Here is a 16,632-nt window from a genome sequence, read left to right on the forward strand (position 1 = left end):
GCATTTCTAAAGAGGAGAGATTTGAACTCAGACCAGAATATTACAAAGGAATCAACTATGCAAAGATCTGAGTGCAAAGGCATCCCCACTTAGACTGGAGAGTATATGCAAAGTCCCTAAGAAGGAAATGAGCTTGATTTATTTGAGGGCCAGAAGAGAGGCCAGTATATCAGGTGCAGAGTGAGCAAGGGAGAGACTAATAGAGATGAGCTCTGAGAAGTCAATAGAATTAAACTTAAGTGGGGCCTCGGAGGTCTTGCTCTGGAGTTTGGTGGCTTACTGATGGCAGTGGAAATAAAGCAGTATGTTGAACTTAGCTGTCTGTGAAACATCTAGATGAAGTCAATTAACGGGCTTCAATATACAAACTCAAATATAATTTGCCTCTATTATTCATTGAAATAACTTTCCAAGTTGTTTAGGCATTGAACAAAGAAATGCTCACAATATGGAGGCTTGAGGAGTGTGTCAAGGACATGGTCAGGGGACCAGAGGGATCAGGAATCTCTAGCAGTTCTTCCCCACCCCTCACCCCCAAACTTAGCTTTGACTTGAAACTCATCTGGCAGTTCTTTACCAAAATAAAGGTCATCTTAAATATTATTGCGACCTTTAAAGTAATGACTGTTATATAAATGTTATGAGAAAAGTAGTCAGAGAATCACGGCCAAAAATTCCTGTGTCTTCAGGGGATGTAAAGGGTACTTACCAACTTAAAATACCTGCAGCTCCATAGGGACTATGCTGTAGATTTTGTATAGTGCTTGTTCAGACAGTACTCTCATTTCTAGAAATGCATTTTTTGCAGTAAACAAAGTGTGTGTATCACTGTGCTTCTTGGTACACAAGTAGTTTGAATAGATTTTGTAGCCAAGGTCATCCTTAAGGCATCTAGTTTTACTGAATACGTGTTCAAAAACACTGAAACAAAATAATTATACCTTTTGTTTATGTATTGCTTTATAATTTATATAGCCTTTACCCCTGGAAAATCAACTTGATCCTCAGGAACAGCTCTTTAAAGTAGATAGGGAGCAGAAATTTTATGGAAGTCAGTGTTACTATTTTAGAGTTGAGGAAACTGAGGATCTCTGAGTGCACAGTCATAAATTTACAACTCTCACTTCACTTGCATTGCTTTACTTACCACACCATGCTAATTCAAAGGTGTACAAAAATGTAAATTTTAGTAGAGGGTTTGTATCCTTACTAAAACAGTGACAAAATAAATTTTTTAATGTGTATGTTAGTTATGGGTGCTACCAGAAGGATTAACGGTGCTGTGGATACGCAGAGGAGAGTGAGATTGACTTTGGCTGGGAGAGTCAGAGGTTTAATTTTGTTTAGAAAATGTGTACTGTTTTCTTACTTGGTACTTTTTATTGCCTCTTCTTGGTTGCCCCATACATTTAAGGTACTACATGTGCAGCTTTGGAATAACCTCCCCCACCCTTTTTTTTTTTTTTTTTTTTTTTTTTTTTTTTTTTTTTGAGACAGAGTCTCACTCTTGACGCCCAGGCTGGAGTGCAGTGGCACAATTTCGGCTCACTGAAACCTCTGCCTCCCGGGTTCAAGCGATTCTCCTGCCTCAGCTTCCCAAGTAGCTGGGACTACAGGTGTGTGCCACCACACCCGGCTAATTTTTTGTATTTTTAATAGAGATGGGGTTTCACCGTGTTAGCTAGGATGGTCTCCATCTCCTGACCTCGTGTTCCACCTGCCTCAGCCTCCAAAAGTGCTGGGATTACTGGCGTGAGCCACCACGCCTGGCCTGAAAGAAACCCTTTTATTTTGTATGCAGGACCGGCATGTTTGTTTCTGCTAGCATATTTTATTCTTTTTTTGAGACAGAGTCTCGCTCTGTCGCCCAGGCTGCACAATCTCAGCTCACTGTAAGCTCTGCCTCCCAGGTTCATGCCATTCTCCTTCCTAAGCCTCCTGAGTAGTGAGTAGCTGGGACTACAGGCGCCCGCCACCACGCCCGGCTAATTTTTTGTATTTTTAGTAGAGACTGGGTTTCACCATGTTAGCCAGGATGGTCTCGATCTCCTGACCTTGTGATCTGACATCTCAGCCTCCCAAAGTGACATATTTTATTCTTGTATTGCCACTGAACTCAGCAGAGATGAATTGGTAACAGTAGCTACCCTGTAATGAGCAATTTCGTGCCAGCACTCTGGTAGAGGATTTGTAAATTTACTTAATACTTACATCAACTTTCTGAGGTAGAAACATTCTTTCATAAATTGGTATGTTCTTTTCAGTCCATTCACATACTTGTTATTCCTACACCTGATGGAGAGAATGTAGAACTGTGTGAAAGAAAAGATAATTATAAGGCATTGTAGGCCGGGCACGGCGGCTCACACCTGTAATTCCAGCACTTTGGGAGGCCAGAGCGGGTGAATCACCTGAGGTCAGGAGTTTGAGACCAGCCTGGCAAACATGGCAAAACCCTGTCTCTACTAAAAATACAAAAAAAATTAGCTGGGCATGGTGGCACACGGCTGTCATCCCAGCTACTAGGGAGGCTGAAGAAGAAGAATCGCTTGAACCCAGGAGGTGGAGGTTGCAGTGAGCCGAGATTGTGCTACTGCACTCCAGCCTGGGTGACAGAGCAAGACTCCATCTCAAAAAAAAAAAAAAAAAAAAAAAGCATTGTATTTCAGGATAATGTTAAGCCATGCCAATAGATTTTTTTATTGTTGTTTTATTGTGCATTATTTATTATATTTTTCCCAAAGTGAAGAAGCCAAGCTGGTATATATACTAATCTGAGTGATGAAGTCTAAGCTATATAACATGAATGAATAAAGTAATAATATCTTAAATGTCTTTTTATGATTACAGTGACAGTATGTAGTAATCTTGGGTGGTTTTGCATTTCAAAAACCACTTTATGTATACACTAAAAGAAGTCGAATCAATAAAGAGATGTTTATTTAAACTATTTAGGAATGCAAGATGTCCATAAAACTTAATCCTTTGTTTAGTGACTTTTCACTCCTGTATTTTCTTGTTATGATAAGATATGTTGCTTACCGTGGAAATGGTAATAAAGCTTTGCGTTTATATAACATCTTTTAGGATCTCAAAATGCTTTTAGACTATCTCATGTATCCTCATAGTATTTTAGTGAGTAGGTAAGTGGCAAGTATTATCTTCATTTTAAAGATGGAGAGAGAAATTAAGCCACAAAGTGGGTTAAATGACGTATGTATATAGTTCCGTTATCTAGATACATAGGCAACCTGAGCCACTAAAGTAAGAATACTATATTTTAGAAGGATTGACATAGTATAAGCCATTAACCGCTTAGTTTTTGTACTTTACACAGATTGTTAGAAAAAATTTATTATGCACATAGATTTTTTTTTTAATCCTTTCTTTAGGTGTAGAAAACATTACAATACTTCTTTTTTTTCTTCCTTTTTAGGTCAGCAGCAAGGACAAGATGGAGTAAAAGTCCAGCAAGCTACTATAGCTCCTGTAACTGTAGCAGTTGGAGGAATTGCTAATGCCACGATAGGTGCTGTTAGTCCTGACCAACTCACACAAGTGCATTTGCAGCAAGGCCAGCAGACTTCTGATCAAGAGGTACAACCTGGCAAGAGGCTTCGAAGAGTTGCCTGTTCCTGTCCTAATTGTAGGGAAGGAGAAGGAAGGTAAATGCTGTATTTTTCAACTGTGTCTATTTGGAAGGCATAAAACAGGAGTTAAAACCAAGTAATTGGCTGGGAATGATGGTCACTAGAACCTCATTACCTTTGTAGCCTAAAAGTTGATATATAATATTAGAAAGGGAATTAAGTTGAGCTATTTTAGGAATGAAATTTGAGCGGTCCTCCGCCTTGTTCCTTACACTTTTAAAAAATATTTTTTCTTTCTTCCCCACCCCTCCCCCACCCCAACAAGATGGAGTGTCACTCTGCTGCCTAGGCTGGAGTGCAGTGGTGCAATCTCAGCTCACTGCAATCTCTGCCTCCCGGGTTCAAGCGATTCTCCTGCCTCAGCCTTCCGAGTAGCTGGGATTAATTACAGGTGCCCGCCACCACACCCGGCTAATTTTTGTATTTTTAGTAGAGACGGGGTTTCACCATGTGGGCCAGGCTGGTCTCGAACTCCTGACCTCAGGTGATCCACCCACCTCAGCCCCCCAAGTGCTGGGATTACAAGTGTGAGCCACCTCGCCTAGCCCATTTTTTTTCTTTTTCATAAAATTTTTACGTAACTTTATTGATATAAAACTCATTCATACACCATACAGTTCACGAATTTAAAGTGTACAATTCAGTGGTTTTTAATATATTCAGAGCTGTGTAGACATGACTACAATCAATTTTAGAGTGTTTTCATCATCCCCAGAATAAATTCTGTATCTTTTTTAAGCATCACCCCCTTATCCCAACCCTTCCATCCTAGACAACTAATCTCTGTCTTTATAGATTTGCCTTTTCTGGACAATTCATATAAATGGAATCATGGTCTTTTGTGACTGGTTTCTTTTAGCATAATGTTTTCAAGGTTCAACCATATTACAGTATGATCAATACTTCATTCCTTTTTAGGGACAAATAATATTCCACTCTATGGATATACAATATTTTTGTTTATCCTGTCAATTGAAGGACATTTGGTTTTATCCACCCACTGGCCGTTATGAATAATACTGCAGTAAACATTTGTGTAGAACTGTTTGTGTGGGCATATGTTTTCATTTCTCTTGTATTTATGTGAAATTACCTAGAAATGGAATTTCTGGGTCATATTGTAATTCTATGTTTAACCATTTGAGGAACTTACCGACTGTTTTCCAAAGTGGCTGTACCATTTAACATTTCCATCAATAGGGTATGAAGGTTCCAGTCTCTCTAGATCATTGCCAGTACTTGTCATTATCTGACTTTATGATTAAAGCTATCCTAGTGAAGTCATATGTCACTGCAGTTTTGTTTTTACTGATACTAATGATATTGAGCATCTTTTCTTGTTCTTATTGGCCATGTTTGTATCTTTGGAGGAATATTTATTTGGATCTTTTGCCCATTTTAAATTATATTATTTATTTTTCATTATGGAATTGTCTCTTTATATATTCTACATACAAATTCCTTATCAGATATACGATTTGAAAATATTGTCTCCTGGCTGGGCGCAGTGGCTCATACCTGTAATCCCAGCACTTCGGGAGGCCAAGGCAGGTGGATCACCTGAGGTCAGGAGTTCAAGACCAGCCTGACCAGCATGGAGAAACCTTGTCTCTACTGAAAATACAAAATTAGCCAAGCATGGTAGCGCATGCTTGTAATCCCAGCAACTCAGGAGGCTGAGGGAGGAGAATTGCTTGAACCCAGGAGGCGGAGGTTGCAGTGAGCCGAGATCGCGCCACTGCACTCCAGCCTGGGTGAAAGAGCGAAACTCCATCTCAAAAAAAAAAAAAAGAAAGAAAAAAGAAAAATATTGTCTCCCATTGTGTGAATTGTCTGTATACTTTCTTGATAGTGCCTTTGCACCAAAGTTTTAATTTTGAAGTCTAGAGTTTTCTATTTTCCTTTATTGCTTCTGCTTTTGGTATTGTATCTAAGAATTCATTGCCAAATCCGAAGTCATTAAGATTCCTAGTTTTTTTTTTTTTTTAAGATAATTTTATAGTTTTTACTCTTACATTTAGGTCTGTGATTAATTTGGGGTTAATTTTTACATATGGTGTTAGGTAAGGGTTCATCAAGCACCAGTTGTTGAAAAGACTGTCCTTTCTCCGTTGAATGTTCTTGGCACCCATGTCAAAAATTAGTTGACCATAGAACATGGATTTATTTCTGGACTTTCAATTGTATTCCATTGATCTATATGACTGTCTTTATGTCAGTACCACACTATCTTGAGTACTTTGGATTTGTAATAACTTTTGAAATCGAGAAATGTGAGTCCTGCAGCTTTGTTATTCTTCAAAATTGTACTGACTCTTTAGGGACACTTGCAATTCCATGTGAATTTTAGAATCAGTTTGTCAGTTTCTATCAAGAAACCAGATGGTATTCTGATGGAAATTGCATTGAATCTGTAGATCACTTTGGGGACGGTTGCCAACTTAACAATATTACATCTTTTGGTCTATGCACATGGGAAGTATTTCTGGTTGTTTAATCTTTAACTTCTTTCATCAATGTTTTATAGTTTTCAGAGTATACATTTTGTACTTTTGTTAAATTCCAATTTTATTTCTGATGCTATTATAAGTTGAACTGTTTTCTTGATTGTTCAAGTATGTAGAAATACATTTTTTAATGTATTAATCTTTTATCCTGCAACTTTTGCTGAACTTTTTGATTAGTTATAACAGTTTTTTTGTTTGTTTGTTTGTTTGTTTTTTTAGTAGAGTCTTTAGGATTTCTGTGTATAAGGTCATGGAATCTGTGAACAGAGATAGTTTTTACTTTTTCCTTTCTACTCTGCAGGAGTTCTGTTTCTTTTTCTTACTTAGTTTCTCTGTCTGGAACCTCTGGTACAATGTTGACAGTGTGCTTGGATTTTGTTGAGGATTTTTGCATCCATATTCATAAGAGATATGTCTGTGGTTTTCTTTTTGTATTGTTTTTATCTGATTTTGGTAATGATAATACTGGCTTCATAGAATGAATTGGAAAGTATTCCCTCCAAACTGGTATTAATTCTTTAAATGTTTTGTGGAATTTACCAGTGAAGCTGTCTGTTCTTGGACTTTTCTTACGGGTAGTTTTAATTACGAATTCAGTCTAGTTGCTTGTTGTAGGTGTATTCTGATTGATTATTTGTTCTTGAGTCAGTTTTAGTATTTTGGTCCGTATTTTTCTAGGAATTTGTCCATCTCCTCTGAGTTACCCAAGTAATTGCCATAGAATTGTTCATGGTATTCCTTTGTAATCCTTTTTGTTTCTGTAAGGTTGGTAGTGATATCTCCTCTTTGATTTCTGATTCTAATAATTTGAGTCTTACTTTCTTGGTCAGTCTAGCTAAAAGTTTGTTAGTTTTGTTTACTTTTCCCAAGAATCTCAATATTTGACATTTTTTCTGACCCTAAGAAGGTTCTTCACAGCCTCTTTGCTCACTTCTTTCTGGCAAACTAGCCAACCTGTAGTTAAGCCTTTATTTCCAGTGAATCTCTTAGTCTTCTCCCAATTAACTGCCTTTTGAAACCATCTCTACTTTTTTTGAGAGTACCCTTAGGCTTGAACTTCTTCACATTGTCTTGCAAATGAAGTCAATTCCTTTGGGAAGAGATTTGGAGCTCTTTGTTTTATGGTGTGTTTCTGACTTATGGCTTTTGAACTGGGGGTTGAGACAGTGGCTTTCTTTCTGAGTTACAACCCTGCTTTAAGAGCTGAGTGCCTGGTTGCTGGGGCAGCAATAGCCTCAGGTCTTCTCAACTGGCCTCTCCTGGCTTAGAACTTTGACTTTATGAACTATGAATGGGCCAGGTCAAGGGCAACCTGGACCCCAGTATTTTCATCATGCCACATCCAAGGTAGAGTGTATGTCCCAGGGCTAAGGACTTGGTTCTGCTACACTTGCCTGGAACTTAGCAACAGGCAACCAGGGGTAAGATAAGAAATGCAGACATCTTGCCCCTCCTGGGGCCATACCCCTCTGACCGGAAGGTGGGAAGAGTAGGAATCATATTCTTAGCTGCACCAGTCTCTAATGTTCCTGTGTGGAAACGGGAGGAAGTAGGGAAGGGGAGAGTCTTGGTTCAAATACCACAGACTCTTACTGTTCTTACCAATTTCTGTGAGATTTTCTTGAATAAATGTTTCTTTATTTGCTGTTATTTGCTTTTAGAACCATTTCCAGAGACTTTAAATGGTATTTTTTGCTTTTTTTAGAATTTTCACTGGGAAACAGATCCATGGAACTCACACTGTCCTGCTAGAAACGAAACTCTGCATCTTACACTTTTAACTGGATTTAGCCATCCTTTTGAAATTTTAGAGAAGTTTCAAGTGTTTTGAAAGGCTTAGAGAGATTTTTTTCCCAAGGGAAGAGCCCACTATGACCGGGAACATGAGTCCATAATAGAGCATAAACTCCTTGAGATTAACCCATTTTCATAGCAATTTGGTACACAGACCTGTTTTATTTTGTCTTTAACTGAAAATTTTCTGATTTTAACTACAGTTATGGCATCATGATCAAACCTATTCAGAGAAGCATCATTTAATTACCTTGATTCTTTTTAATTTTTCTATAATTGCAAGCCTACTATTTGGCAGTGTAATTAATGTTCGGTTTTTGTTTTTGCTAGAGGCAGTAATGAACCAGGAAAAAAGAAGCAGCATATCTGTCATATTGAAGGATGTGGTAAAGTTTATGGCAAAACATCTCATTTACGAGCACATCTTCGCTGGCATACTGGAGAAAGACCTTTTATATGCAACTGGATGTTTTGTGGCAAAAGATTCACACGGAGTGATGAGCTCCAGAGACATAGAAGAACCCATACAGGTTAGTTGATTTTAGGACTTGTACTTTTTACTTATTTCTTCAGTTTTTACATGAAAATTTTAGTGATAGTTTAGCTATCAAATTGGAAATATGCAAATGAAGGAGAAGGCATTTACTTTAGCAATTATATGGAAGATGTTTAAGATGAACATTTTTAACCTCATTTCTGAGATACATTTTATTCTACTTTTTGTAAACTTTATCAGCATATTTATGAGACAAGTGGAATTTATTCCATTTGTTTATATTGTAATCTTAGCATGTTGAAACCATACATTATTTTTCATAAGTGTTTAAATAGGTGAAAAGAGAGTTGAATTATCATCTTAATGGGGACTTTCATTAGTGTGTTTTAGTTTGTTTGTTTTTTTTTTAACAAATCCAGAAAATTCACCAAAGTATCAAGAATAATTAAATAATAAATATCTAACAACCCTCACTCAGAATGGTCAGTTGTTAATATTATATTTTCTGCTTTTTTTCAAATACAGCAAAGCAGTTATAAAGTGAACATCATGTTTACCCTTTCACCTTTCAAAGACTGCAGCTGCTGTAAATCTAATGTGTCTAAGTTTTACGTACACTTTTAATACTCTGACATATATGATTAATGGATCTACATAAAAAATGTTTTGTGTGTATTATGAAATGTTGCAGAATTATAAATTTCACTTGTTTTGAGATCTGTTTGTACATATATGTATATTTGCATATATGAATTTCCTTGAACTGCTATATAATATTTTATCACATGAGTCTACCACACTATATTAATTCATTCCCATACTGTTTGAGGTTATTGCTAGGGTTTGTGTGTGCTATCACAAACTTAGTTGATGAGAACATGTGTGAGAAGTGGAATTATTGGATCATAGAGAATGTGTATGTTTGGTTTTGCTAGGTAATGGCTAAAGAGTCTCTACAGTGGCTATTTAACTAGCAGTGATTGATAGTTTCCACTTTGTGCTCACCAGTACCCAGTAGTGTCAGGCCTTGAAAGTTTTTTTCAATCTAAAATTGTTTCTTATTTTAAAAATTTGTGTTTTTCATGGTTATCCATGAGATTAAGCACCTTTCATATGTATATTAGTCATTTATGGCTTTTTTAATTCTGGTTCTCATTTTTTCTTTCAGAAGTTTTCCTTATTTATATGATTTATATGTTATACTTTTCCCTTTCAATAAAGGACTATTGCTAGTCTTTTATCTTTGTCATACCTTTTGTCATATGGAAGTCTTACATTTTTATTTAGTCAAATATAAATCTTTTCTTTTGTCTTTTGCTTTTGGTTTATAAATTTTTCTTCTGTCCCAAGGTCATAAAGTCTCAGAAAACAATTTCTTCTAATAGCTTTAAAGTTCTATTTTTGTAAGTTTGATCTTTTATCTGCTCAAGATTTTTTTTGTTGATGGAATGAAATGAGGATACAATTTTATTTTTCTTCCATATGGAAAGCCCTTTCTTAAACAGCCCATTCTGTCTCTATTGATTGTCCTCTTTTACATAATGTCTCCTTTAAGTGTGGTTCAATTTCTGGTTTCTCTGTTTTGAAGTTTTTATCTATTTGCCAGTTCCTACACCAATGCTCTTACTATATTAATGACTGTGGTTTTATATTAAGCCTTGACTTCTTTTTGGGCAATTTTCCTTCTTTCTTTCTTTATTTTTTTCTCTTTTTTTTTGCCCAGAACACCTACCCTTTTCAGAATATTTAGAATTTGGGACTCAGTATTTCATTTTTGAATAAATTAATTTCAATAAATTATTGAATTATACTTTATACTTTAAACCTGTACCAAGATACATGTGGGACAAAGGGAGAAATAAAACTGACATTTCTAAATCAGCTGCTATATTATAGTCAGATATTTTGAATATATTACTTCATTTGATTCTAACAACAGCAACACTGGCATAGAAATTAGCTCCATTTTAAGATTAGAAAGTAGTATCAGAAAAGAAAAAATTATGAAATCTATTAAAAATGGTAAATATAAAGTTATTTAATTTGATATACACATAAAGTAGTAATACAAATGAGTACAGATTGAGTACCCCTTGTCTGAAATGCTTGGGACTAGAAATGTTCTAGATTTCGGATTTTTTCACATTTTGCATGTGCACAATGCAATACTTCGGGGATTCATTTTTGTTTCATATATACCTTATACATAAAGACTGAAGGTAATCTTATACAATATTTTTAATAATTTTATGTGTGAAAGTTTGTGTTAAGTACTTATGTGTGGAATTTTCTACTTGTGGGATCATGTCAACACTCAAAAAGTTTCAGATTTTGGAGCAATTTGGATTTTAGATTTTTGTATTAGGGATGCTCACCCTGTGTTAGTATAGCGTCGCAATCCCTGAAAAAGTTAGCATTATAGTAAAGCTCTGAATTTTAATTTTAAAAAAGATAATTTGAAATCTTTCCGTATAGTATATACACCATTGACGGTGGCAAATATGATTGATTAAAAGTTAATCCCATACCAGTTGTTGATATCTGTTTTAGAAAAATACTCTGCTATTTAGGTCTGCATGAAAGGATGCAGTGTTTCCATCCTGGATTAGCAGTGGGATAAATTAGGGAAGCCAAGAAAATTTTCTACTTTGTTTGATTTGGAACCTCACATTATGATTGCTTCATTTTGTCTAAGAAATCATGAGTTGGTAAAGTCCCTCTGTCTTACACATCCACACACTTGCAGATACACAAAACAAATTTATTCAAGAATTTATATATACATATACTTCAAAACCAAATATTATGATTTGGGGCATATCTTTAAAAAAAAGATTCACACCATTATTATCTACTGGATTGACAATTCATAATCCAATATACTTTAAGCTTACTTTCAGTGGTTCAAACATCTTAAATATATCATACATAAAATTGTTTAATTAAAACAGGTTGACACTAAAAAATATTAATATCAGTATACTTAAAATTGTTACTTTTAAAGATTTAACAGAGTAACTCCTGTTTGTTAAATTTGTCTAAAAGAGTATGAAAAAATATATTTTGAAATAAGTATTGATTAAGCATTTAATATGTTAAGTTGAAAGCCTTAACCATTCGTAGCAACAACTATGCTTTATTTGATGTCTAACCACTACTACAAATAGAAACTTATTGACTTGGCTATGAATGAATGGAGTTATTTGTATTCACTGCTGAAAATAGTGATCTGTTTGCTTTTTAAAAAAATTTGTAAAGGTTTTCAAAACAATATATGCATATGGTATTTCAAAATGAAATCACAGAAAAGTTTACTGTAATAAGGAGGCTCTTTGCCCCACCCCATCCTGCTTTCCAGAGAATATCATAGCTAACTATTTTAACTATTTTTGCATTTTTGTTCTTTCTAGGATGACTGTCATGTATCTAAATCATATACTTAAACACTGTTATTTATTGATCTATCAATATTTTATACTGTCTATTGAGTTCTTGCATTTAGAATTAAGGATTTACTTCACTTTGCACCATCTGAAGACATTAAGATTCTTTTGAAAAACTGTATGCAGGCCAGGCATTCTCTCTTAACTCACCACTCTATTTCCAATAAAGTTAGACAATGCCTTTTCTTTTTTCTTGTATCGTTTGACTTTACCTGAAATAATCTTTAGTTATTTCAGGTTTTTAAGAACAATGTGAATTCCAGTCACATTTTCCTTTTTTCTGGAGCCTTCCATCTTTCTAATGAACATGAACAGTTTCTTCTGTAGACCTGTTCCAGGGGTATTGTCTTGAGATTTCTTCCCTTCTCTGTTCGTTTAGATCTCATATTGGTTCTCAAGATCTCGTGTTTTCATTTTTCTTGGTCTACTCTCTTCGTTGCTGGAAAACGTGCTGAAATGCTTCCTAACGAAAAGCATGGGGAAATAAATTTGTCTAAAGGATTCTTTATTTTCTCTTTCTGCTTAATTTGGTTGTTTGGCTAATACAGTATTCTAGATTGAAAATTACCTTCTCTTAAAACATTGTCACAGCTCTATTTTCTTTCATCTGTTTTATCAACAAGAGGTTTGTTATTTTTTCTTGTTTTTTTTTTTTTCTGTAGGTGACCTGATTTCTTCCCTGCAACTTTATTTTTATTTTGAAATAATTTTATACTTAGAGAAGAGTTGCAAAGCTAGCATAGAGTTCGCATATCATTCACCAAGCTTCCCTTATTGTAAACTTCTTGTATAACCACAGTACCTTATGAGAATTAAGAAATTAACATTGTTGCAATACTATTAATTACACTTTCCACCAATATACCTTTTCTTTTCCAGGATTCAGTCTGGAATAACACACTGCATTTGTTTGTCATGTTTCCTTAGTCTCCTGCAATCTGTGACTTTTCCTAGTCCTTTCCTTGTCTTTCATCACCTGGACACATTTGACAGTGGTTTTGGTATTTTTAGAATGTCTGTCAAATTGGGTTTGTCTAATGTTTTCTAATGATTAGACTAAGATTGTGAATTGTCATGAGAAGAATAGCACATTAGTGTCTTTCTCTTATCATGTAAGAGGAAGTATGTAATGTGATTATCTCATTATTGGTGATGTTAACCCTGATGTATTGGTTAATGTAGGGTGTGCCACATTTCTTCACTGTAAAGTTACAGTTTCTCTCTTTCCATATTGTTTGTTAGAAGCAAGTCACTAAGTTCAGTCGACATTCAGGGGGAAGAGAACTAAGCTTCACCTCCTGAAGGGAGAAGTATCGAAGAATTTGTGGACATATGTTAAAACCACCACAATAATTACTATTTTAGAGGAGTTTGGGGGGCTTTTTTACAAATAAAATACTAAAGCTTCACTTTTAGCATTCCTCAGTGGATCTTGCCTGCAGCAGTTATTACTGTGATGTTTGAAAGGTCATTTTCAATTTTCCTTGTTCTTTGTACCACTTATACTTTCTTCTCCAATTATTTATGCAATCATTTATTTACATTGGTATGGTCTCATGAGTAGTTCTTTTGTTCTTTGGGTTATGATTCAATACTATCATTTTCTTGCTCAAATTGTTTCACCTTTGGCCATTGGAAGGTCTTTCACATTAGTTCCTGTGTCTTCTTGAAGTGCCCCTGTTTTGTTTTTAACTCTAAGGGCGCCTTTTAATCTGTGGTGTGCTGCTAATTTCATAATGCTGTATCTAAGAATAGATTTTTATTTGTTGTGCTAATGAGTTGTACTCTGGGTCACCTCTCTCCCTCTCTCTCTCTTTCTCTGTCTCTCTCTCTCTCTCTCTGTCTCTCTGGGCTCTTAGTTGACATATTTTGGAATCTCTAGGTTTTTTTTTTTTTTTTTTTTGGTCTTACAGTTTTTCTCTTATATCTTTTGTCTCATTACCATTTTATTTTCCATGAAATTTTTTAACTTTACTTTCAGATATTTCTATTGAATTGCATTTTAATTTCCAATAGTGCATTCCATCATTGTTGGTGGGTTTTGTTTTACTGCATTTTGTTCTCATTGTATGGATGCAGGTGCTTGCTGAAATTATCTCAGTTTTTTAATCTAGAATTTTATGTTTCCTCCAGGATGATTTTTTTGTCTGTATCTTTTTCCAGTGTTGTAGGCATTCCTGAATTGTCCAGTGATTCTTTGTTTTTGTTCAAGTTGATGATGATGATGGTGGTGGTGGTGGTGGTCATGGTGGTGATTTGATGAAATCTTAAGTGAAAGATTTTGAAAACTTTATGAGCTAGTGGCGTTTTGCTTTGGTTTTTTTGAGACAGGGTCTCTGTCTGTCACCAGGCTGGAGTTCACTGGCACGATCACAGCTCACTGCAACCTCCTCCACCTCCCAGGCTCAAGTGATCCTCACACCTCAGCCTCCCGAGTAGCTGGGACCACAGGTGCATGCCACCACACCTGGCTAATTTTTCTGTTTTTTGCAAAGACAGATTTTTCTCAGTGTTGCCCAGGCTGGTGTTGAACTCCTGAGCTCAAGCAATCCATCCTCCTCAGCCTCCTGGAGTGTTGGGATTATAGGTGTGAGCCACTGCCTCTGCCAAGCTAGTGGCTTTTATTTTAGGTAACTGGGTGGAACACTGTGTTACACTGGAAGATGCCTAATTACCAAAATACAATAATATGCTGTGCAACCATGTTTTTTTAAGATACAAATCTTTAATATTAACATTTTGCCCCAATTTTTTGATAGTAGTTATAGTCTATGTATGGACTTTAATTTTGTTTTATGTTCCATGTCTCCCTCCCAGCAGAAGACATTGACTGTCTTCTAGAACATATTCTCTTCCTTGACAATTTATTTTCTAGTTTGCAGACATTTGATGTAATCATTGTTTTGCTGATGGACTTCCTTTCCTTTTTTTTTTTTTTTGTTATTGTAGATTTAACCCTTTTATGCCTTTACTATTATTTTAATGGGTGTCTCAGTGGGGAGAATAAACAAACAGATGTAATCATGCTGCTCTCTTAAACTTTAAAGGGCTACATTTAGCCAGGTGCAGTAGTGCACACCTATAGTCCCAGCTACTCAGGAGGCTGAGGCGGGAGAACTGCTTGTGCTAGGTGTTCGAGGCTATAGTGCCTATGATCCCGTGAATAGCCACTGCACTCCAGCCTGGGCAGTATAACAAGACCCCGTCTCTTAAAAAAAGAAATACTGATAACTTGGAAATACTATAATGATACAACTAAATGGATAATGTCTATAATAAGGATGTCATATAGATATGCACACTTTTATGTTACATGTGTTAATATAGTGTACTTTGCGAATATTTTATTGTAGATACTTTGCCTACTTACTGGACTGTTTTATTTGCCATTCATAATCCACTTAGAAGTAAGGCAATCTAGGGATGATTTTTAGCAACTAGTGTTATAGGGAGGTTACATCTTTAACCAGACCTCAAATTCTTTTTCACCAGCTAAGAAAAAATCCTTTTCAAAAGAGCCCCTAAAAAGTCTTGTGCAACTGCAGTATAGGTTCTTTATAATATATGACGACTTAGTGTTTTAGCCAAGATACAATTTTATATAAAGTTAAATGTATTTATAATTGTATCAATAATTATAAGCTTAAGTGGAAATGAAACAATTCTGTAAAATTCATTTGGGAATGAAACTTCAATTTTTTTAACAAAATAAGGAATATTTGATCAAAACAGATGAAACAGAAAACTCCATCAATTTCGTTGAAGTTTTCTCACAGAATTTTGTTGTTGTTGTTGTTGCTGAGACCATGTCACCCAGGCCAGAACGCAGTGATGTGATCATAGCTCACTGCAGCCTTGACCTCCTGGGCTCAAGCAGTCCTCCCACCTCAGCTGCCTGAGTAGCTGGGACTTGCAGGCCCACACCACTACACCCAGCTAATTTTTTTTTTTTTTTTTAAAGATGGGTTTTTGCTATGTTGCCCAGGCTGGTCTTTTTTTCTTTTTTCTTTTTTCTTTTTTTTTTTTTTTTTTTGAGATGGAGTCTCGCTCTGTCACCCAGGCTGGAGTGCAGTGGCATGATCTCGGCTCACTGCAAGCTCCGCCTCCTGGGTTCACGCCATTCTCCTGCCTCAGCCTCCGGAGTAGCTGGGACTACAGGCGCCCGCCACCACACCCGGCTAATTTTTTGTATTTTTAGTAGAGATGGGGTTTCACTGTGTTAGCCGGGATGATCTCAATCTCCTGACCTTGGATCCACCCGCCTCGGCCTCCCAAAGTGCTGGGATTACAGGCGTGAGCCACTGTGCCCAGCCCCAGGCTGGTGTTAAACTCCTATCCTCAAGTGATCCTCCCACCTCAGCCTCTCAAAGTGCTGGGATTATAGGTGTGAGCCACAGTGCCCGTCCCCAGAATTTTCTTATATAAATGTTTTAATTAGTATGTGAAACATCAAAACTGTTGCCCTTTGTGTCCACTGTTGGCCAGAATGGACCAAGTTATCTACAACTTGTCTGTTCCATTGACTACACTAAAAACTCTGGACAAGTTTACTTATTTGTTTTCTTAAGTATCTAAATGAGAACAATGAAAAGCAAACTATAGCAGGCAATTGAGAAATGAAGTGAAAACTTGAATTTGAATAACAGTGTATCATATGTGTTCATTTCATAGAGATCTTTTTCCCTCCTTTGTCTCCCAGGTTTAACCCTGCGGGCACTGCATAGCAGGTGCAGGTAGCAAAC

The 16,632-nt window shown here is 36.1% G+C and overlaps 1 protein-coding gene across 2 annotated transcripts in view; it reads left to right on the forward strand.

Moving 5' to 3' along the window:
- SP4 (Sp4 transcription factor) overlaps positions 1-16,632 on the forward strand; it is an 87,098-nt gene that overhangs the window by 45,643 nt on the left and 24,823 nt on the right. For both annotated transcript variants that reach the window (XM_527679.6, XM_009452749.5), the window contains exons 4-5: positions 3,437-3,665; positions 8,282-8,481. In XM_527679.6, the coding sequence (XP_527679.1) occupies positions 3,437-3,665; positions 8,282-8,481 (429 nt within the window). The remainder of the gene's footprint in view (positions 1-3,436; positions 3,666-8,281; positions 8,482-16,632) is intronic.

Source organism: Pan troglodytes, chromosome 6 (assembly GCF_028858775.2).
Source record: "Pan troglodytes isolate AG18354 chromosome 6, NHGRI_mPanTro3-v2.0_pri, whole genome shotgun sequence".
NCBI classification, from domain to species: Eukaryota; Metazoa; Chordata; class Mammalia; order Primates; family Hominidae; genus Pan; species Pan troglodytes.